At 35.3% G+C, this 23,028-nt stretch overlaps 1 protein-coding gene across 29 annotated transcripts in view; it reads left to right on the top strand.

Moving 5' to 3' along the window:
- Positions 1–23,028, top strand: part of ATRX (ATRX chromatin remodeler) — a 247,111-nt gene that overhangs the window by 160,713 nt on the left and 63,370 nt on the right. For all 29 annotated transcript variants that reach the window (XR_004960609.1, XR_004960591.1, XR_004960595.1 and 26 more), the window contains 3 exons: positions 3,518–3,624; positions 13,137–13,245; positions 21,454–21,631. Coding sequence is in view for 3 of the 29 variants with exons in the window: in XM_036270983.1 (XP_036126876.1) it covers positions 3,518–3,624; positions 13,137–13,245; positions 21,454–21,631 (394 nt within the window). In the remaining 26 variants the exon portion in view is untranslated. The remainder of the gene's footprint in view (positions 1–3,517; positions 3,625–13,136; positions 13,246–21,453; positions 21,632–23,028) is intronic.

Below are 23,028 nucleotides of genomic sequence, written 5' to 3'. Positions count from 1 at the left end.
TTTAGTGCTGTTTTCCCCCTTCTGGCTATTGCTTCTCGAATTTATTTCATTGAGTCAAGCCTCTAGTTGATATCTGTATTTTATCATCTTCAAAATCATTTTTCAATCTATGGATCATGGCTTTTATCCTGTCACTTTACTGAGCCTTTTCCCACCTAAAGCACTTAGTGACATTTTAATCCCCAAATCTAGTGGACACCTCTCAGACTTTATTTCACCTCCTTGACAGTTCTCTTTATCATTTGTCTTTTGTTTTTTGTTCCTGTTTGTTTTACTTATATAGCATTTGTGCCCCCATTTTCTTCCCTGCATCCCCAGTCCCCAGTCTCATCCTTCGGATTACTGTTAAAAAACATACTTTTACAGTTTTGAACCAGGCTTACTGTTTAGGCTGTTATAAGATGCCTGCATTTTATCATAAAATATTTTAAAACTGTATCTGTGATGCTTTTAATAACAATTTAGCTTAAGCCTAAAAAATAAGTCATCTTTGGCATTAATCAAAGATGACTTCCAGGCTTCCAGCTTGAGTGGCTGGTGGTTTATGGTGTTATTTGCTAAAATGGGCAACATTAGAGGAGAACCAGGTTCACTAGAGATAGTAAAGAATCCTGCTCTGGCTATGTTATGTTTGAGTGGCCTATTAGATATCCAAGAGAGATGTCAAGTAGAAAGTTGATATTAGAGTTCAGAGTTTCTTAAAGGTAGGGAAAGATTTTTCCTCTAGACATGCTCATGCTTTTTTCTGCTATCAACTTCTGTAGATTAAAATTAATTTTTATTTGGGTACCACACAAGAATTTTAAGAGTGCAGACATTATTTTAGTGGTCTTTTAATTTCCTAACCAATGCAAGAATCTCTTCTACCTTTTTCATCATAGGTATTCTCCTACCCTTTCCTGTGATAGAATATTTGCCATCTCATAATGCTATCTATAGTTGAATACTTCAAATTGCTAGAAAATGTTTCCTTTATAGACAATTTCTGTAGCTGTTTCCCCTCTTGGGGAAGCCTGTTCTGAACCCCTTTACAACCTCTAAATAACACTGTTGATTCATGTTAAAACCTGTGGTCAACAAAAACAAAAAAAAAGAACTGCTGTTAAATCAGATTCCCCTATTTTCTTTTGTGCAGTTGAACTTTTGACCCAATTACATGGTGGGGTAAAAGTAATTTTACAGTTTTTCTTATGGAAATAATATAATAATTAATAAATAATAATACAAGAATAAACTCTGTGTTTAGTGTAATCACAACTGTAAACCTACTTTTGCCCCATCTTGTAAAAAATTGATATTTCCATAGAGAAATAAATGAATTCTAGTGATTTTAGCCAGTGATATGTTGATAAATGTTTAACAGCTGACTCTCTAAATGAATGAGTGAATAAATTTATATATGTTAGAGAAAGCAAAGAAGCAAGCAAGAAAAACCCTGATTTGTATCATTTGCTGATTTCCATGGTATAAATGCTCCCACCATGGCCAATTCAAGCACTACCAACATGATGTCAGAGGTGGGAAGAGATGTTAATAGTCCGCTTTCCTGTTTAAAGCTAGTTATAACTAACTCTAGTACACTATTGGTTTCAGCGTAGCCCTTCTGATTAATTTGTTTTCTTTCATTTAAATATTAAATTTTGATTGAATATTTCCAGACTTTTGATATGTGTGAATTTGATAAGTATTTCCTTTATATTTTCACATGGGTCATTTATAAAATAGATAACGCCAAAATACTTTATATAAATATGAAAATTATTACTAATCAGGTCAATAGTTCTTCATGTCGTCTCCAACTAGAAAAGGTTAACAGAGATAACCATTAGTTTATAGTCACTCGGTCCTAATAACAATACCTTTTTCATAGTGAGACTTACCTGAACTCACGTTGTTCCCAGAAGCAGGCTTAATGCTAACAGACTCAAATCAAACGTTTTCCCGTATAGTAACCCAAATTCCAGATTAATTGCTATTAAATAATTAGTATTTCTAAGAGTTTAAGTTTCCAAATTATAGGAACTGTCAAAAACTTAATTTGTAGTTCAGTAAGAATTGATTCCAAAAAGTTTTTGATTCTGGGAAAGACAACCAATCTGCTGAGAGATCAAAGTGTATAGACCCGGTAATTTATACTGAGCACCAGGAGTCAATTCATTTACTTCCCAGTATTCTAGGAATACCAACTGGTAGACACTAGACTCTCACAGTGCAGAGTTCAGGAAGCCATACAATAGTCAATGCATATGTTGTTAACTCCCAACAGTTGTTTCATAGTTTGGGCTGTTCTTTTTAGTTCTACCAAAGTTTAAGACATCTAACAGGGAGGGTGAAGCATCTTCCAAAAGCACCTCTCTCCTTCATTACAGCTTTCAGAATCAAAACAAAAAACTCGTTTGCTACAGGTGTCTAGTTTCTTGTATACTGGCCTACTTTGTTTGCATATATAGGGGAGAGAATGAGCTCTCCTATATTCTTTCTAGAGTTTTTTTCACTTCCAGGTGTTTACTTATTTCCCCTCCTCACCAATTGGATAAATCAGAGCAGTGGTTTTCAAACTGTTTAGCAAAGGCCTTGTAAGTTGATGAGCTAGAGCAGAGAGTGAGGGGCCATTAACACTTCCTCATTTTCCCTCAATGCCTAAAACACCTTGCTTTTATATTATTTTTTATTTTGATACTACATAAAACTTTATGTGAACAAATAGTCTTTATGGCTAAAAGGAGTTAGAGAAATACTGGGATAGAGAGTTGGGAATTTGCAGACATATTTGAAATAGAATGACAAAGTATTTAGAATGTGTACAATCTAAAATTACTCAAATACTTATGGTAAGAAGACTTTTTCTCATATTCTCTAAATTGTGTGTTTTGCAAAGTACAAGTTTTTGAGTTTGATGAAGTCCAGTTTATCAACTTCTATTTCGTAGATTCCACTTTTGGTGTCATGTTTAAGAATTGTTTGTCTAACCCCAAGTTATAAATTTTTTTTTGTGTGTGTCATTCTAAACATTCTGTAGTTTTATATTTTACATTTAGATTTATATTCCTCTGAGTTAATTTATATAAAGTATAAAGTTTAGGCCAAAGTCTATTTATTTGAATATGGATGTCCAATTTTGCCAAGACCGTGGAATTTCCTTTACCTCTTTGTCACAAAACCAGTTAACTATATTGTGTGGCTCTCTATATGTAGACTCTGTGTTTTGTTCCATTGATTGATTTGTGCTTGTCCTTTCATCTGTACTCTACTGTTTTGATTACTCTAGCTTTGTAAATGTTGAAATCCTATACAGTTAGCTCTCCAACTTTTTCTCTTTTAAAATTGTTTTGGTTACTTTATGTGCTTGACATTCCCATATAAGCTTTAGAATCCGTTTGTTAATTTCTACAAAAAATCCTACTGGGGTTTTGATTAGTATCATGTTGAATTTGCAGATTAATTTGGGAAGAAGTGATATCTTTACTACATGAATATTCTAATCTAAGAATTCTCATCTGTATTTTTATTTTTTTAGACTTGTTTTTAGCCAGTCTCTCATATCTCTGGATTTGATTGAAGATTTTCTTGAATTGGCCAGTAGGGAGAAGACAGAAGATAAAGATAAACCTCTTATTTATAAAGGTGAGTTACAAACATTTCTATATCATAAGTTTTAAACATTCATTTATACATCTTCTGTAAACATTTTAACAATAAAGGAAAAAATACCTAGACTCACAACCCTAATATATTCATATTTTTCTCCACTTTAGTTTTCACCTTATCCAGATAATTATGGTTTTTGTTGTTAAAACTTCAGCATAAATTTTTAAAAAATGTTTTTTTAAACAGCTTTGAACATTCATATATATTTTTATATATTTAAACATCTGTTTTCAATTCTTTTGGATACATACTTAGGAATGGAATTATTGGATTATATGATAATTCTGAGTTTAACTTATTGAGGAACCACCAAACTTGTTTACTACACTGGCTATACTATTTTACATTCCCACAAGCAATGTACAAGGGCTGATTTCTCCACATCTTTGCCAACACTTCCTTTCCTTTTTTAAAAAAAAATTATTCTTATAGTGAAACTAGTAGCTGTGAAGTGGTATCTCATTGTGATTTTGATTTGTATTTTTCCAATGGCTAATAATGTTTAGCATCATTTCATGTAATTGTTGGCCATTGGTATATCTTCTTTGGAAAAATGTTTATTCAGGTATTTTGCCAGTTTTCGAATAGGGTTATTTGTCTTTTTGTTATCAACTATAGGGCTTTTGGTTTTGTTTGTTTTTTACATTTTTTGCATACCAGTCAGTCTCTTGTCAGATATATGATTTATAAACATCTTGTCTCATTCTGTAGGTTGTCTTTTCATTTTCTTGATAGTGTCATTTGAAAACAAAGGGTTTTTCATTTTGACCCTGGCTGGTTTGGCTTAGCAGTTACACCGTTGGCCCATGGACTAAAGTGTTCCAGGTTCAATTCACAGTTAAGGGCACCTACCTGGGTTGCAGGTTTGATCCCCAGCCCTGGTCAGGGTGCTGGAGGCAACCAATCAATGTGTTTCTCTCACATAGATGCCCCCCTTCCCCCGCTTCCCCACTCTCTAAAAGTCAATGTAAAAACATCCTAGGGTAGGATTAACAAAACAAAAAAAAGTTTTTCATTTTGGTGACGTCTAATTTACCTATTTTTTTGTTACTGGTGCTTTTGGTATTATATCTAACAAACTTTTGTGAAATGCAAGTTCATGAAGATCGACCCCTATGTTTGTCTAAAACAATATAGTTTTAGTTATTACATTTAAGTCTTTAATCCATTTTGAATTTATTCTATACGGTATAAGAAACTGGTCTAGTTTCATTTTATTTTGTGTATCTGTCCAGTTTTCCCAACAACGTTTATTGAGGACACTGTCTTTACCCTATTGTATATTCTTGCCTCCTTTGTCATATTTTAATTGACCATATAGGCATGGGTTTATTTCTGGGCACTTTACCTGTTTCATCTATCTATGTGTCTGTTTTTATGTCAGTGCCATGTTGTTGTTTACTATAGCCTTGCAGTATACCTTGAAATCAAGTAGTGAGATACCCCCAACTTTGTTCTTCTCTCTCAAGAGTGCTTTGGCTATTTGTGATCTTTTGTGGTTCCATATACATTTCAGGATTATTTGTTCTAATCTTGTGAAAATGTCATTGGTATATTGAAAAGGATTGCACAGAATGAGTAGATTGCTTTAGGGTAGTATGGACATCCGTGAGCACAGTCTATGCTTCCATTTATTTGTATCTTCCTCACTTTCTTTCTTCAGTGACAATTTTGTAAGTACAGGTCTTTTACCTCCTTGATGACATTTATTCCCAGGTATTTAATTTTTTATGCAATTATAAATGGTATTGTTTTCTTATTTTCTCCTCTTGATAGTTCATTATTGGTGTATAAAATGCAATGGATTTCTGAATATTAATTTTGTATCCTGCTACTTTACTGAATTAATTTATCAGATCTAATAGTTTTTTGGTGGTATTATTAGAGTTCTCAATATATAGTATCATGTCATCTACAAATAATGAGTTTTACTTCTTCCAATTTGGATGCTGTGGCTAGGACTTCCAGTACTATGTTAAAGAAGAGAGTGAACCCGGCTGGTGTGGCTCACTGGTTGAGCATCAACCCGTGCACCAAGAGGTCACTGGTTTGATTCCCAGTCAGGGCACATGCCCAGGTTGTGGGCCGAATCCCCAGTGGGGAACATGCAGGAGGCGGCTAATTAATGTTGTCTCTCATCAATGTTTTGATCTCTCCCTCCCTCTTTTTTCTCTCTCTCTAAAGTCAATAAAGAAAAAAAATATTATTAAAAGAAGAGTAGTGAAAGCAGATATTCCTGTCTTGTTCCTGATCTTAAGGGAAACACTTTCAATTTCTGCCTGTTGAGTATGATGTTAGCTGTGGGTTTGTCATATATGGCTTTTATTATGTTGAGGTATGTTCCCTCTATTCCCACTTTGCTGAGAGTATTTATCATAAAAGAATGCTGGATTTTGTCAAATGCTTTTTCTGGATCTATTGCTATGCTCATATGATTTTTATCTTTCATTTTGTTTATGTGGTGTATCACATTCATTCATTTGTGGACACTGAACCAAACTTTCATCCCTGGAATAAATCGTCCTTGGTCATGGTGTATGATCTTTTTAATGTATTGCTGGATCCAGTTTGCGAATATTTGTTGAGGATTTTTACATTTGTGTTCATCAGGGATATTGGCCTATAATTTTCTATTTTGTTAATGTATTTGGTGGTTTGGGAAACAGAGTAATCCTGGCCTCGTGAAATGAGCTTGGGCCTTCCCTCCTCTTCAGTCTTTTTTTGAATAGTTTGAGGAGAATAGGTGTTAAAACTCCTTTGATTGTTTGGTAAAATTCACCTGTGAAGTCATCTGGTCTAGGACTAGAGTTTGTTGGGAGTTTTTAAAATTTTTTAAACAATTTTTATCCTTACCCGAGTATATTTTTACATTTATCTTCAGATAGAGCAGAAGGGAGAGATGGAGGAAGAGAGAGAGAGAAACATCGATGTGAGAGAGACACATCGAGTGGTTGCCACCCACACAACCCAACCTGGGCTGGGGACAAACTGCAATTGAGGTATGTGCCCTTAGTGGGAACCATACCTGGCCTCTCTGGTCTGCAGGCCGATGCTCTAATCGCTGAAGCAAAACTGGCCAGGACTGTTGGGAGTTTTTTAATTACTTACTTTAGTAGTTACTGTGAATTTCATTAGTAGTTATCTGTGTGTTCAGATTTTCTGTTTTCTGGATTCGATCTTGGAAAATTGTATGTTTCTAGGAATTTGTCCATCTCTTCCAGGTTGGCCAATTTGTTTGCATATAATAATTCATATTACTTTCTTATAATCCTTTGTCTTTCTGTGGTGTCAATTTTCACTTCTTTTCATTTCTGATTTTATTTATTTGGTTCCTCTTTTTTTCCTTGATGAATTTGGTTAAAGCTTTGTCAGTCTTGTTTATCTTTTCAAAGAATCAGCTCTTGTTCCATTGATCTTTTGTATTATGTTTTTTAGACTCTGTTTTATTTATTTTATGTCTGATGTTTTTCCTTTCCTTCCATCTACTCATTTGGGCTTTGTCTGTTCCTTTTCTAGTTCTTTCAAGTGTAAGATTTAGTTGTTTATTTGAAATTGATTTTTTAATTTCTTGAGGCAGTCTTGAATTTCCCTCTTAGGACTGCTTTTGCTGTGTCCCATACATAGATTGGGGTCATTGTGTTTTTATTTTCATTTGTCTCAAAGTGACTATTTCTTCCTTGATGTTGTTTATTCATTCATTGTTTAGTAGCATGTTATTTACTCTGCAGGTGTTTGTGTGTTTTTCAGTTTTCTTTTTGTAGTTGATTTCTAGTCTCATACCACTGTGATTGGAGAAAATGCTTGATAGTATTTCAGTCTTGTTAAATTAATTGAAACTTGTTTTTTGGCCTAACATATGGTCTGTCCTGGAACATGTTCCATGTGATCTTGAAAAGAATGTATATTCTGCAGCTTTGGGGTAAAGTCCTCTGAAACCATCAATTAAATTTGTGTGGTCATATGTATCATTTAAGGTAGCTGTTTCTTCCTTGTTTTTTGTCTGGATGATCTATTTATTGATGTCAACTATGACTGTATCACTTTTGATATCTTCCTTTATATGCATCAGCATTTGTTTTATATATTTAGGTGCTCCTATTTTGTACATATAAATGTTTACCAGAGTTATATCCTCTTGTGGGATTGATCCCTTTAACATTATGTAATATCCTTCTTTGTGTCTTATTATAGCTTTTAATGTGTATTTTATCTACTAATAAATATTCCTATCTCAGCTTTTTAAAATTTACATTTTCATAAAATATATTTTTCCATCCCTTCACTTTCAGTCTGTTTGTGTCTTTCATTCTGAGGTGGGTCTTTTGAAGATAGCATATATGTAGGTCTTGTTTTCTTATCCATTCAGCTACCCTGTGTCTTTTGATTGGAGCCTTTAAGTCATCACTTTTAAAGTGATTTTTGATAGGTACTTATTTGTTCCCATTATACATTGTAATTGTGTTTCTGTTTTTCTTTCTTGTTAGAGAAGTACCTTCTACATTTCTTGTAATACTGATTTGGTGCTAATGAATTCCTTTTTATTTTTCTTTTCTGGGAGCCTCTTTATTTCCCTTTTAATTTTAAATAATAGCTTTGTTGCGAAGAGTAGTCTTGATGGTAGGTCCTTGCTTTTTATCACTTTGAATATTTTACACCAATCCTTTCTGGCCTGCATAGGTTTTGTTGAGAAACTAGTTGACAGGCTTATGGGAGTTCCTTTGTAGAGAACTAACTCTCTCTCTCTCTATAACTCACTCTCTCTTCCCACCCCTTTCTCTTCCTCTCTGTCTCTCTCCCCCTCTCTCTCTATACATATTTATTTTATTTTGTTGCTTTCAGATTTTCTCTTTGTCTTTAACCTTTGCCATTTCAATTATGATGCACCTTGATGTAGGCTTCTTTGGGCTTATCTTGTTTGAGACTCCCTGTACTTTCTGGACTTGTATGTCTATTTCATTTTCCAGGTCAGGGAAATTTTCAGTAATTAGTTTTTCAAATAGGTTCTCAATCTTCTTCTTTCTCTCTCTCTCTTTTTTTTTTTTTTTTATCCTCACCCGAGGACACTTTTCCATTTTTTGTACAGATAGAGTGGAAGGGAGAGAGAGGAAGATAGAGAGAGAGAGAGACATCGACGTGAAAGGGACACATCGAGTGGTTGCCACCCACACGACCCACCAGGGCCGGGGACAAACTGCAACCGAGGTACGCGCCCCCAGCGGGAACCGAACCTGGGTCTCTCCGGACCGCAGGCCGATGCTCTAACCGCTGAGCCAAACTGGCCAGGGCTCTTCTTTCTCTTTTCTTCTTCTGGTATGCCTGTGATGTGAATGTTATACTTAATGTTGCCCCAGAGGTCCCTTAAACTTCCTCATTTTTATTCTTTTTGCTGTTTCCAATAAGGTGCTTTCTGCTATCTTGTCTTCAAATGGCTGATTTGATCCTCTGCTTCATTTAATCTGCTGTTGTTGATTCCATGTAATGTATTCTTCATGTCAAACTGTTTCTTTTTATGGTTTCTATCTCTTTGTGTACGTTTTCATTGAGTTCATCTATTCTTTTTCTAAATTCAAGGCGTATTCTTATAACCAGTGTTTTGAACTCTGTATCTGATAGACTTCTTGTCTCCTTTTCATTTAGTTTTCTTTCTTTTTTTTTTTTCAGTTGTTTTGTTTCTGTTCTTTCATTTGGGGCATCGTTCTTTGTCTCCCTATTTTGGCTGACTCCCTGCGTTTCTTTCTATGTATTAGGTAGATCTGGTACATCTCCAGTTCGTGGCAGGGTGGATTTATATAGTGGGTGTTTTGTGAGGCCCATTGTTGCTGTCACCCTTGCCACTTGAGCCAGATACTCTAAGGTTGTTTTTTGTGTGGATTTTATGTGCCTCCTGTTGTTATCAAGCCTTTATTGCTGTTGGCACATCTGTAGCTGGGATTGATTCTCATGCTGACTGGCTGTGACTACAGTGGATGAGCTATTGTGTGGGGGCCGACCCCTTGGAGGGGGAGTTGCTTTATTGGTTTCGTGGTACTGTGGTGCTTGCTGAGTTTACCATTTGTGTGTGTCATTTGTGTAGGCAATTGTGTGGTGCTCTGGTGTTGTTTAAAGTCAGTCAGCCATCTGTTGTTTCTGGTGCCTCTTGTGATGAGCTCTGGTGCAGACTAAGTTTATCTGCTGCCTGTGCCTGACCTGGGGCCACCTGGTGGCAAGTATGTACAAAGTGATCTGTGATCGTTAGCTGCCTGTGCTTTGTTGGATGATCCTTGAAGAGGCTTTGCTATGAAATGAGGATGTTTGTCACTATGCCTGGCTTGGGGCTACTTATTAAGAGGCACAGGGTTTGCCAAAGCCCTGTACCACTTATTTGGGGGCGGTCTATGGGCTTTTGATAGATTTGAGGAAAGTCTCCAGCATAGGTGAAGGCTGGCCACTTGTGTGAATAGCTGCTGAAAGAGGTGCAGGCAGGTGGGTTAGTTGGGGTGGGGTCACAGGGAATCATGGGATGGAGTGAACAGTGTCTTGCCTGTGTCTGTAGGCTGTGTGTGGGGAGGGCTCAACAAAGAAACAATGGTACCTGCCAGCACTTCTGCCCAGGGGAAAGCTGCCCCTCTAGAAAACTGTTTCTTCCTGAATGTCCCTGTGTTTTTCTACCTGCTATTTCTTCATTGGAGCTCAGGGTGAGTCTTTGTAAGTCTCTGTATGGGCCCTTTAAGGGGACACCTGGGTCTACAGCAGCCTTCTTGTCTTCATCAGATGAAATTCTTGCTGATTTTCACAGACGGACATTGTGGAGACTCCTCTTCCTGGCACTGGTGTTCTGGGCTGGGGTGCTTAGTGTGAGTCTGGCACCTTTTGCTTCTCTATTATTATCTCCACAGCCAAGATATCCCTCTTGATATAACTGGCATATGTAGTGTGATCCAGACTACTTTGCCTCTCCAACCTGGACGTGGCTTTTTCTTTTCTTTTCTTTTTTTTTTTTAATCCTCACCCGAGGACATTTTTCCATATTTTTTATTCAGATAGAGTGGGGGTGGGGAGAGAGAGAAACATCGACATGAAAGGGACACATCGAGTGGCTGCCACCCGCACAACCCAATCACGGCCGGGGACAAACTGCAACTGAGGTACGCGCCCTTAGCGGGAGCCGAACCCGGGTCTCTCTGGACTGCAGGATGATGCTCTAACTGCTGAGCCAAACCGGCCAGGGCAGCTTTTTCTTTATATCCTTAGTTACAAGAGTTCTGTTCAGTTTGTCCGGAGGTTGTTTTGAATGGTGGTTGTTATGTAATTTAGTTGTAATTTTGATGTGGTGGTAGGAGGAGGCAAGCACAGCATTTTCCTACTCTGCCATCTTGACCAGAGCTATAAATATATTTTTCTGTTATCACTATGTATTAGTTTTGTTAGATTCTATGTTCTAACAGTTCTTCATTATCTTAAAGGCTAGTTTACAAAAAAAGTTATATGATGCTCTGGCTGGTTTGGCTCAGCAGTTAGAGGTTCAGCCCACGGACTGAAGGGTCACAGGTTCGATTCCCAGTCAAGGGTGTGTACCTGGATTGCAGGTTTGATCCCCGGCCCCAGTCGGGGTCATGAGGGAGGCAGCCAATCGATGTGTCTCTCTCACATGGATGTTTCTCTCTCTTTTCCTCTCCCTCCCTTCCACTTCATCTAAAGATCAATGGAAAAATATCCTTGGATGAGGATTAACCACAAAAAAAAGTTATATCAATTTGTTCTACAACCATGAAAAAGTGGAAAGTGCCCATTTTACTGTATACCTGTAGTACTATAATTACATCTTTTTCATCTTTCATGGGTAAAAACTGTTGTTTTTTTGTTTAATTTATATCTTTCCGACCTCCGATAAGGTTCAATATCTTTCCATATGCTTGCTACTTCATATCTAATTTTATAAATTGTTTTCAGCAAATGTTTCTTTTAACCATCAATTAGTTAAGTTTATCTTTTGAGTACCTACTACTACTTACTGCTACTGCTATTATTACTACATCTACTAGTAGCACTGTGTTTTGGGTACTGAACTAGGTTCAGGGGATAGTACAGGAAATCCAGTTATGGAGAGGGATCAAACACATATATATGTACTGTAATAGAGTTAGATATAATTTGCTATGGAATCTTGGGTGATAATATTAAGTACTCAATAAGTTACTATGTGACAGGCACTGTTCTAATCGGTCTTTTTTATATCAATTCATTTAATAAACAATAATTCTATGCACAGGTACGCTGATTATCTCCCTTTTTAAAAGATAAAGACACTGGCTCAGCAGTTAGAGTGTCGGCCCATGAACCAATGAATCATGAGCTTGATTCAGGTCAAGGGCATGTACCTCAGTGGCAGTTTGTCTCAGCCCTAGTTGGGTCTGTGTGGGAGGCATTTAGTCTATGTGTTCCTCTCACATTGATGTCTCTCTTCCTCCCTCTCCCTCTCCCTCTCCCTCTCCCTCTCCCTCTCCCTCTCCCTCTCCCTCTCTCCCTCCCCCTCTCCCTCTCCCTCTCCCTCTCCCTCTCCCTCTCCCTCTCCCTCTCCCTCTCCCTCTCCCTCTCCCTCTCCCTCTCCCTCTCCCTCTCCCCTCCTCCTTCCCACTCTATCTGATGATAAAATGGAAAAATATCCTCAGGTGAGGATTGAGAAATAAATAAACTAATGACCTAATTTTAAGTAAAAAAAAGTTTGCCGAAAGATATCTCAGTTTGCCGACTTGTTTTTATGTTAAAACTCTAGGGTATGATATCAATTTTTTGGGAGGTGAAATAGTATTATGTTGAAAGTTAAAGAATTGGAATGGAAATTATGTATGAGAAAATATGAAAATGTTATAAGCATTTAATCTCTTGTTATTTTAGTATCAATATAAGTGTTGAATAAAAGTTGACCTCACTGTACAGAAGGCAATGTGTCTGATCACTGTTTAACTTATGAAGTTGCAATCTTTTACTTATACATACACATATACACCCACACAATTGTCATAAAATAGGGACATATGCTGATATTTGTTGCTAGACTATAGGATACTTTTGATACATAATAGGCATTCAGTAAATATTTGTTCAATGAATGAATGAATAAATGCATTACATGTTTTTGTTTTTTATCTGCTCAGTATCATCTTGTTAATAAGGGGGAAACCTTGATGGTTACAGATTTAATTAAAAGCAAGCTTCATGGGCATAATGCAGATTAACATATTCTTTTGACAGTTTTAAAGGATTCTAATCAAGGAAATGGATTAAGAAATTCACATGTAGATGATATACTTTTTAAAGTACCTTTGTTATTCAGTATCAATTAGAAGGAAAGGTGTCGTGAATTTATTTGTAATACAATGAATTATTCCTTGATTTAATGCAAATAGAATATATATAACCAGCTTCTAAATGGTAAGCAAGGAAGGAAATCTGTTATTACTAGTAGAACAGTGTATATGAAATCTCTTTTTTTCTTGTTAAATTTTCAGGTGAAGGGAAGTGGTTCCGAAATATTGACTATTACCGTTTAGATGGTTCTACTACTGCACAATCAAGGAAAAAATGGGCTGAAGAATTTAATGATGAAACTAATGTGAGGTAGGAAACCTTTTCTATTTGTGTGGTTATTAAAAATAATTTTAAGTCTACATACAGTAAGATTCACTCTTTTTAGTGTGTACTTGTACAATTTTTGACAATTGTAAGATATAGTCAAGCTATGAAATGGTTTCATCACTCCTCAAGAAATTCACTCATGGAATCATGCAATTTGTAGCCTTTTGAGTCTTACTTCTCTCATAAAGCAAAATGCATTTGAGATTCATCCATATTGTTATATATGTCAATAGTTTGTTCCTTTTTATTGTGCAATAAATATTCCATTGTATGAATATATCATAATTTATTTGTACTTGAGAGACATTTAAGTTGTTTCTAGGTTTTGGAATTAAAATTGAACTTGCTCTAAGCATTCATGATAAGTTTTTGTGTGATGCACAGATAATTACCCAATGAAATAAAAATTCAGGAGTGTAATTCCTGGGTTATATGGTAAGTTTATGTTTAGCTTTGTAAGAAACAGGCAGTATTCAAAGTGGTTGTACAATTTTTCAATTTTACTAGCAATGTAAGAGTGTTCCAGTTGCTCCGCATCCTTGTTAGCACTTGGTATTACCGTGTTTTTATTCCTGGAATTCAAGGTTGGTTCTTCAAATCAATTATTTTATCCATTTTAATGGGTATGTAATGGTATCTCATGTTTTGTTTTGTTTTTTAATCCTCACCCAAGGATACTTTTCCATTTTTTGTTCAGATAGAGTGGGAGAGAGAGAGAGAGAGAGAGAGAAAGAAAGAGAGAAAGAGAAAGAGAGAAACATCGACGTGAAAGGGACACATTGAGTGACTATCTTCCACACACACAACCCCAACCAGGGCCGGGGGCAGACTGCAACCGAGGTACGTGCCCCTAGCGGGAACTGAACCCAGGTCTCTCTGGACTGTAGGCTAATGCTCTAACTGCTGAGCCAAACCAGCCAGGGCTATCTCACGTTATTTTAATTTGCATTTCTGTAATGATAATTGATGTTGAGTATCTTTTCATGTTCTTATTAGCCATTTTTATCATCTTTGGTTACAAATTTATTACAGGGCTTAAAGTTAACAAAGTATTCCTAATTTCTTCATTTATTGCAGAAGTTTGAGTCATATACAGCTGACTCTGGAGCAATGTGGGCTTTAGGGGCACCAACTCCCCCCCCCACACACACACAGTTGAAAATCCACATATAACTTTTGAGTCCCCCCAAAACTTAACTATTAATAGCCTTACTGATAACACAAAAAATAAAAACACATATTTTGTACATAATATGTATTATATACTGTGTTTTTCCCTCTCTCTCTCTTCCACTCTCCCTCCCATTCAATCTGAAGATAAATGGAAAAATATCCTCTGGTGAGGATTTAAAAAAAAAAAAAAAAGATGAAACAGAAAATCTGAAAAGACATGTGACTACCTACAAAATTGAATCAGTAATCAAAAAACTCCCAACAAACAAAAGTCCTGGACTGGATGGCTTCAGGTGAATTTTATCAATCTTCAAAGAAGATTTAACACCTATCCTTTTTTAACTATATAAAAAAAATGCAAGAATAAGAAAGGCCCCCAAGCTTGTTTTATGAGGCAAAGATTACCCTGATTCCAAAACCAAACAAATACATTACAAAAAAAGAAAATTATAGGCCAATATCCCTTGTGAACATAGATGTTAAAATCCTCAACAAAATATTAGTAAACCAAGTTAATCAGTATATTAAAAAGATCATACAATATGATCGAGTGGGATTTATTCCTGGAATTCAAGGTTGGTTCTGCAAATCAATTAATGTTGATTCACCACAGATACAGAATGAATGATAAAATCATATCATATCAATAGATGCAGAAAAAGCATTTGACAAAATGCAGCACTTATTTATGATAAAAACTGTCAGCAAAGTGGGAATAGAGGGAACATGCCTCAACATAGTAAAGGCTATAATATGACATACCCACAAGTAACATCGTATTAAACGAGGAAAAGCTAAAAGCATTTTCCTTAATGTCAGGAACAAGACTGGATTTTCTACTTTTATTCAACAATGTATTTGAAGTCCTAGCCACAACAATCATATAAGGAGAAGAAATAAATAGCATCCAAATTGGAAAGAAATAAGTAAAACTGTCATTATTTGCAGATGACATGATATAGAGAACCCTAAAAATTCTACCCAAAGCTATTAGAACTGGATTCAGTAAAATAGCAGGATGTAAAATTAATATTCAGAAATTCATTGTATTTTTATATACCAATAATGAACTATAAGATTGAAAAATTAAGGAAACAATACAAGTTACTGTTGCTTCCAAAAAAAGAACCTAAGTATAAATTTAACCAATAAGGTAAAAGATCATTACTTGGAAAATTATAAGACAATAAAGTAGGAAATTGAAGAAGATACAAATAAATGGAAGCATGTACCATGCTCATGGATAGGAAGGGTTAACATTATTAAAATATCTGTACTACCCAGAGCAGTCTATAGATTCAACAAAATCCCTATAAAAATACCAATGGCATTTTCCACAGATGTAGAGCAGATAATCCTAACATTTATATGGAACTCTGAAAGACCATAAATAACCACAGCAATCTTGACAAAGAAGAACAAAGTTGGAGGTATCGCACTACCTGCTATCAAACTATAATACACGGCAATAGTAATCAAAACAACATGGTGCTGGCATAAAAACACAGTTGGCCCTCGATTATTGCAGTTAATCAGTTCTAGACTCTACCGCGATAAATGAATTTCCCCGAAGTAGGATTCTTTATTTGTATACAGTTGTTCCTCGCCACTTCGTGCTTCGACTTTTGCGGCTTCACTCTATCGCGTTTTTTTCAAGTATAGTATAGTATAGTATAGTATAGTATAGTATAGTATAGTATAGTATAGTATAGTATAGTATAGTTTTTGAGCAATGGAACAGAATAGAGAGCCCAAAAATAAACCCACACCTATGTGTTGATATATATATGACAAAGGAGGTAAGAACATACAATGAGGCAAAGACAGTCTATTCAATAAATTGTGTTGGGAAAATTGGATATGTTTAAAAAATGAAACTAGATCACTTTCTTACACCATATACAAAAACAAACTCGAAATGGATTAAAGACTTAAATATAAGATACAAAACCATTGAACTCCTAGAAATAAACATAGGTAGTATAATCTCTCTGACATTTCTCTCAGCAGTATTTTTTTTATTGTTGAAAGAATTACAGATATCCCCTCTTTTTTTCCCCATTAACTCCCTCTTCTGCACTCCCACTCCCATTATATATATATTTTAAATATATTTCCTAGGGTAGGGGAACAAAAGAAAAACAAATGGGACTGTATCAAGCTAAAAAGTTTTGCACAGCAACAGAAACTGTCAACAAAATCAAAAGTCAGCCTACTGAATGGGAGAATATATTTGTCATTGGTACATTTAATACAGGGTTAATATTCAAAACTTATAAAGAACTCATTCAATTCAACAACAAAAAACAAGCAATCCAATAAAAAAAAATGGGTAGAATACCTGAATAGACATGTCTTCAAAGAGGACATAACAGATGGCCAACAGACATGTGAAAAGATGCTCAACATCACCAGTCATCAGAGAAACACCCATTAAAAGCACAGTGAGATATCACCACACATCTGTCAGAATGGTTATCATCAGTAAATGAAATAAGAGGTGTTGACGAGGATGGGGAGAAAAGGAATCAGTCACCAGTCTGTAGCCACTATGAAAAACAGTAGGGTGGTGCCTCAAAAAATTAAAATAAAAGAACCTTATGATCCAGTATTTCACTTATGGGTATATATCTGAAGAAATTTAGAACACTAATTCATAAAGATGTATGCACCCCTATATTCATTGCAACATTCTTTACAATAGCCAAGATCATGGAAGCAACCCAAGTGCCCATCAATAGATGATTGGGTGAAGAAGTGGTACAAATATATAATGGAATATTACTTGGCCAATATTACTTGACGAATATTACTATTTGCTACTTGGGTAGCCCTAAAGGGTATTATGCTAAGTGAAATAAGTCAGATAGAGAGACAAATATCATATGATTTCACTTATATGTGAAATTTAAAGAACAAAAGAAGCAAACATATAAAACAGACTCTTAGATACAGAGAGCCAATTTAAGGTTGCCAGTTGGGAGGGAGGATTGGGAGGCTGGGTGAAAATGATGAAGGGATTAAGAAGTACAAATTGGTAGTTACACAGTACTCACGGAGATGTAAGGTATACCATAAGGAATATACTGTAGTCAGTAATGTTATAATACTGTATATGGTGTCAAGTAAGGTACTAAAATTATTTGTACAGTCACGTCACAAATTATATAATTGTTTAACTACTAGCTGTACACCTGAAACTAATATAAAATAATATTGAATGTCAACTGTCATTGAAAAATAAAATAAATGGTAGTGAAACAATTGGTTATTCATAGGCTGAAAATGAACCTTGACCATAAGCCTCACCCTATTTTTTTTTAATCCTCACCTGAGGATATTTTTCAATTTATCTTCAGACAGAGTGGGAGGGAGAAAGAGGGAGAGAAAAGGAGAGAGAGGGAGAGAAAGAGAAACATCTATGTGAGAGAGAGAGACATCGACTGGTTGCCTCCCGCATGACCCCAATCAGGGTTGAGGATGAACCACAACCAAGGTATGTACCCTTGACTGTAAATCGAATCAGAGACACACTTGTTTGTGGGCTGATGCTCTAACCACTGGCCAGGGCTAGCCAGGTAACCTTTAACATGTGAATGGATAAATTAATGGTGGTATATCCATATTATGGAACACTGCTCAGTAATAAAAAGGAATGAACTATTGATATTGATCCAATGAACAATTTGGATGGGTCTAATGGGCTTTATGCTCAGTGAAAAATGCCAATCTTCAGAGGTTTTATATTGTATGATTCCATTCATGTGGCCTTCTTGATGTGACAGAATTATAGTGATAGAGAACAGATTAGGGATTGCCAGGTATTAGGGTTAAGGGTAGGTTGTAAATACTAAGGGTAACCTAAAGGAGGTTGTTTTTTTTCTTTTTTAAATATGTTTTTATTGATTTTAGAGAGAGGAAGGGAGAGAGAGAGAGAGAGAGAGAGAGAGAGAGAGAAAGAGAGAAACATCAATATGAGAGAGAAACCTTGATTGGCTACCGCCTACATGTGCCTGACTGGGAATTGAACCAGCAGCCTCTTGGTATATGGAATGATGTTCAGTCCACTGAGCCACACTGGCTGGGCAGGATTTATTTTGTTTGTTTTTTGTGGTGTTGGAACAGTTTTGTATCCTGCTTGTGATCATGGTTACATCATTCTACATATATGGTAAAATTTCCCATAACTATATACCAAACTAAAAAATACATATAAAAACTCATGGAATTACCCTGGCCAGTTTTGCTCAGTGGTTAGAGTGTCAGCCCATGGACCAGTGGGTCGCAGGTTTGATTCTGGTCAAGGGAACGTACCTAGGTTGCAATTCGTCCAGGCCCTGGTTGGGGTTGTGTGGGAGGCAACCAGTATATATATCCCTCTCACATCGATGTTTCTCTTTCTCTCCCTCTCTCTTCCTCCCTCTCACTCTATCTGAAGATAAATAGAAAAATATCCTTGGGTGAGGATTAAAAAAAAAACAAAACTCATGAAATTTAATTCAGCTCTGTGCCTGAGTTCATAGACTTATATCAACGTTAGTTTCCTGATTTTGACAATGTACTGTAGTTATGTAAATTATTACCATTTGGGAAAGCTGTATGAAAGGTACATGGGAACTCTATTACTGTTCCACATTTATGCGACCCTTAAACTACTTTTTAAAGGTTATAATAGAAAAACACAATACCATGAGTTGTCAAGGATCTGGAACAACTGGAATGGTGCTGGTGGGAGTATAAATTGGAATAACCAGTTTGGGGAACTATTTGTTTAGCTTTAACAGCACCATACACATATCTTATGACCCAGCAATTCTACTTTTAGGTATATTCATAAGGAAATACATATTTTTACCAATAGACCTATTTTTAGTGCATACTTTTTAAAATGCATACTTTAATACTAATGTTTAGTATTTTTTAAAAAAATCTAAACATATCCTGGTTAATTTATTTCAGTATAGACTTATATTCCAGCCTGAATAATATTGAAGGCTAAATAGTTATAAAATAATTCTTAATAACAGGTTCAGTCACTTGTCTCTGTTTCTTTGTTTTTTATTTTTATTTTGAGGGAAAAATTAAATACTTCTGCTTTCCACTTGCATGCTTTTAAAACCAAAATATGTCGTCGATTACATGTATACCTTATAAATAAATACCTCTATTATTGTAAATTAGACTGTATTACAATTGTTTATATGTCTGTTGTCTTGTAGTTGATGGTCTCCTGCAGTGCAGTGCCCACATATTTTTTTGTCTTTTGTATTCCTAGTCTAGCTTAGTATTTGGGATGCATAAATATGCTTATTAAGCCCATGCAACTCTTCTTTAGTGGATGGATACCAAAAAGTTTTGAAGTTCTCTACAAAGTTTCCTATATATTTCTGTGTGTGTTTTTTTAAACCTATATGCTTGATCCTTTTGCTGGTGTGGAATAGATATAAATAAGTGGAGTAATTTTAGGGAAGCATTTACCTATAAATCCTTATATATGTACACTAATTAAAGAAAGCACAGTTTGTTCTCTGTAATGAGAATGTATTATTATAGAAGTATAAAAAAGAAAATAATTATCATAATCCTAGTGACCAGGGATAACCAATGTTAACATTGCATATATGTTTTGTTTTTCCAATGGAATTTCAGTTACATTTAATAAGGTTCTATATCCTGTTTTTTTCACATACCATAATATCATAGATTTAAAAATGTATTTTTCTTTATTGTTTGGAGAAAGAGGAAAGAAGAGGGAGAGAGAGATGGAAACATCGATGAAAGACAACATCGATTGGCCACCTTCTGCACCCTCCCCCACTGGGTATTGGGCCCACAACCTGGGCATGTGCCCTGACCAGGAATTGAACCGGCGACCTCTTGGTGCATGGGTTGACACTCAACCACTGAGCCACACCAGCCAGGCAATATATCATAGCTTTTTAATGGTAATTTAAACCATTGAAGAGCCAGAGTATAATTTAGTCCTCTGCGTTATATATAGTTATTTTGTTGTCAACCTTATGTTCTTATAAGATGTGGTATATAAAGGCATTTTATGGAGATTGTTGAGGGGTTTTCTCACTCTAAGTTGCCAACAGTAAATAAATGATATAGTCATCCAATAGAATATTATACAGCTACCAAGCATGGTGTTTACCCAGAAATTTGAAGGAATGCTCATAGTCCCTTGAGCAGCAACCCCTTTCTACCCATGATTTCTACTCCTTGTAGGTAACCAATATCAACTCTTGGCAATTCTTCTGGTATTTACTTACATATATCCTTTCTACAATCTAAGGTGGAAATTTACCTATATGCACACACACACTTTTCCTCATTCCTTTTTTGTATACCCGTTTATTTTTATTGAATAGTTTATTTTTACTACTTTGTTAGTTTCTATGAACCTATTACTCATACCCAAATTCTTCTAGAGAAATATAAATTCTTGTTTTCTGACACAGCAGGTAATCTATCAGCTTCGTGGTTTTATCTTTCTCTTGAAAACATTTTTCTGTCTTCTTGATCCTACTTTAGCTTCTTCAGTATCTTTCATCTCTCAAACTTCTCTCCATACCTTCATTATCCTGTATTGTAATTGCATATCAGTCACCCCTGCTACACTCAGCTCATGGGGCACTGTCCTTCGTTTAGATGTACTTCATGCTCATAATAGTACTGACCACAATATGGGCTGTTGAGTTATACTTTAATTTTCTACATTTCTCAGAAATATGCAAATACCTTGAATACATTATAAACATGGAATTTCCATATCTATCTTTATTCCTAATTCAGACTATTTCACTTTCCAGCAATAAGATTCTTCCTGGGCATAAAAACTTTCAACCTGACTATTTAGACATGTCTTATTTTCTTCAGTAAGTGAGAAATGAATTCTTTGAACCCCTGATTATTCAGAAAACTGCCTTAGGATTAAATAGTAATTTTGTAATTAAAATACCTGTGAATGAAATACACATTATTAAAGCATTTATTCTATATTTTCACTTTCAGAGGACGATTGTTTATCATTTCCACCAAAGCAGGATCTCTCGGCATTAACCTGGTAGCTGCTAATCGAGTGATTATATTTGATGCTTCTTGGAATCCATCATATGATATCCAGAGTATATTCAGAGTTTATCGCTTTGGACAGACTAAACCTGTGTATGTATATAGGTTCTTAGCTCAGGTAGGTTTATAATTTATATTCTTATTCTTTTTTCATATTGAAATGTTGAGTGAAACTGATAATATTTTGGAGTGCAGAACCATATATGCTTTAAAGAGGCAAACAAAGTTGAAAACATCATTCTTATACTTAAAGCAACAGAAGTCAATTTTGGCCTGTCATGATTTTCTGTTTTGTAGTTCTTCCATATCTATAATGTCAACTTTCTCAGACTGAGGTGGATTTGCATGGGTAAACAGAATTAGCTTTTTTTTTTATTGTTAACATAATTACAGATGTCCCCCATCCCCCCATCCCCCCACCCCCCGCCTTCACTACACTGTTGTCTGTGTCTGTGGGCTATGTATATATGTTCTTTAGCTAATCCCTTCAACTTCTTTCATCCAGTCCCCCCTGCCCAGGGAAGTACAGGAAAGTTAAACATTTATAGTTCTTTTACTTAGCATACATAAAAAGCCAGTAACTAAATCTAATTTGCTTATAGACATAAAGATCAAATGACCATTGTTTTTAGAGGCCACCAGAGTCTCTTAATTTGAAGAATGTAGATAAGAAAAAGTTAACTTATTATAATAACAAAGAATGTATAATACTTTATAGGTAAGAATATTAATGTAATTACCTTTAAATATAAACTAAGGTATTAAAAAACAGATCCTGAACTTGAAGAAAAATTACAGTAAACTCAAAGAGGTGGATGCAGTTTAGGGTAATACAAGTTTAAAGAATCAAGTTACTCTTTTAACTGGTGCATTTGCTTTGGGAGCAGATGCTACTCTTCCCACCTGCCTACAAATCTGGGTTTCTCAACCAAAGACTGGTTTTTATTGGTAGGTTTTTGCTCATTTGCTCTTTAGTACACGATATTATTGGCAAACTATACTATAATAAACTCTTTCCTATTATTTAAATTAAGAACTCCTTTATGTTCTAGTTTAGAATGCTAAATATGTAATAAATATGAGATTTCAACTATATTAATTTTCTGTGCTGAAGTTATAGATGATACACAGTTTATAGTGATTGCTGAGAGCTTATTATAGTCCATTGAAAAGGAATTAAGCTGCTCTCTTGCAGTCTTACTTCAATAACCCCCTAAATTCTTATTTTATATACTTTATTTTTATTCACCTTGGTATCTGACTGCTCTCCTATCTGCCAAGTTCAGAAATATACAAAACCACAAATGAATCATATTACTAAGATAATAGAGAATGATTTTTGTCAGGTTAAACTACATTGAACAAATGAAATCTCTCATGAATTAAGTAGCACTGCTAATAAAATTTGCTTTATGGCAGATATTACTATGAAGTTTTGCCATTTCATATTAACCAATAATTATATTTCCACTTGACTAAGTTTTGTGTTTACAAAATTTATATATATATATTTTT

Source organism: Molossus molossus, unplaced genomic scaffold (genome assembly GCF_014108415.1).
Source record: "Molossus molossus isolate mMolMol1 unplaced genomic scaffold, mMolMol1.p scaffold_m16_p_2, whole genome shotgun sequence".
Classification (NCBI taxonomy): domain Eukaryota; kingdom Metazoa; phylum Chordata; class Mammalia; order Chiroptera; family Molossidae; genus Molossus; species Molossus molossus.
This window is presented reverse-complemented; position numbering and strand designations above follow the sequence as displayed.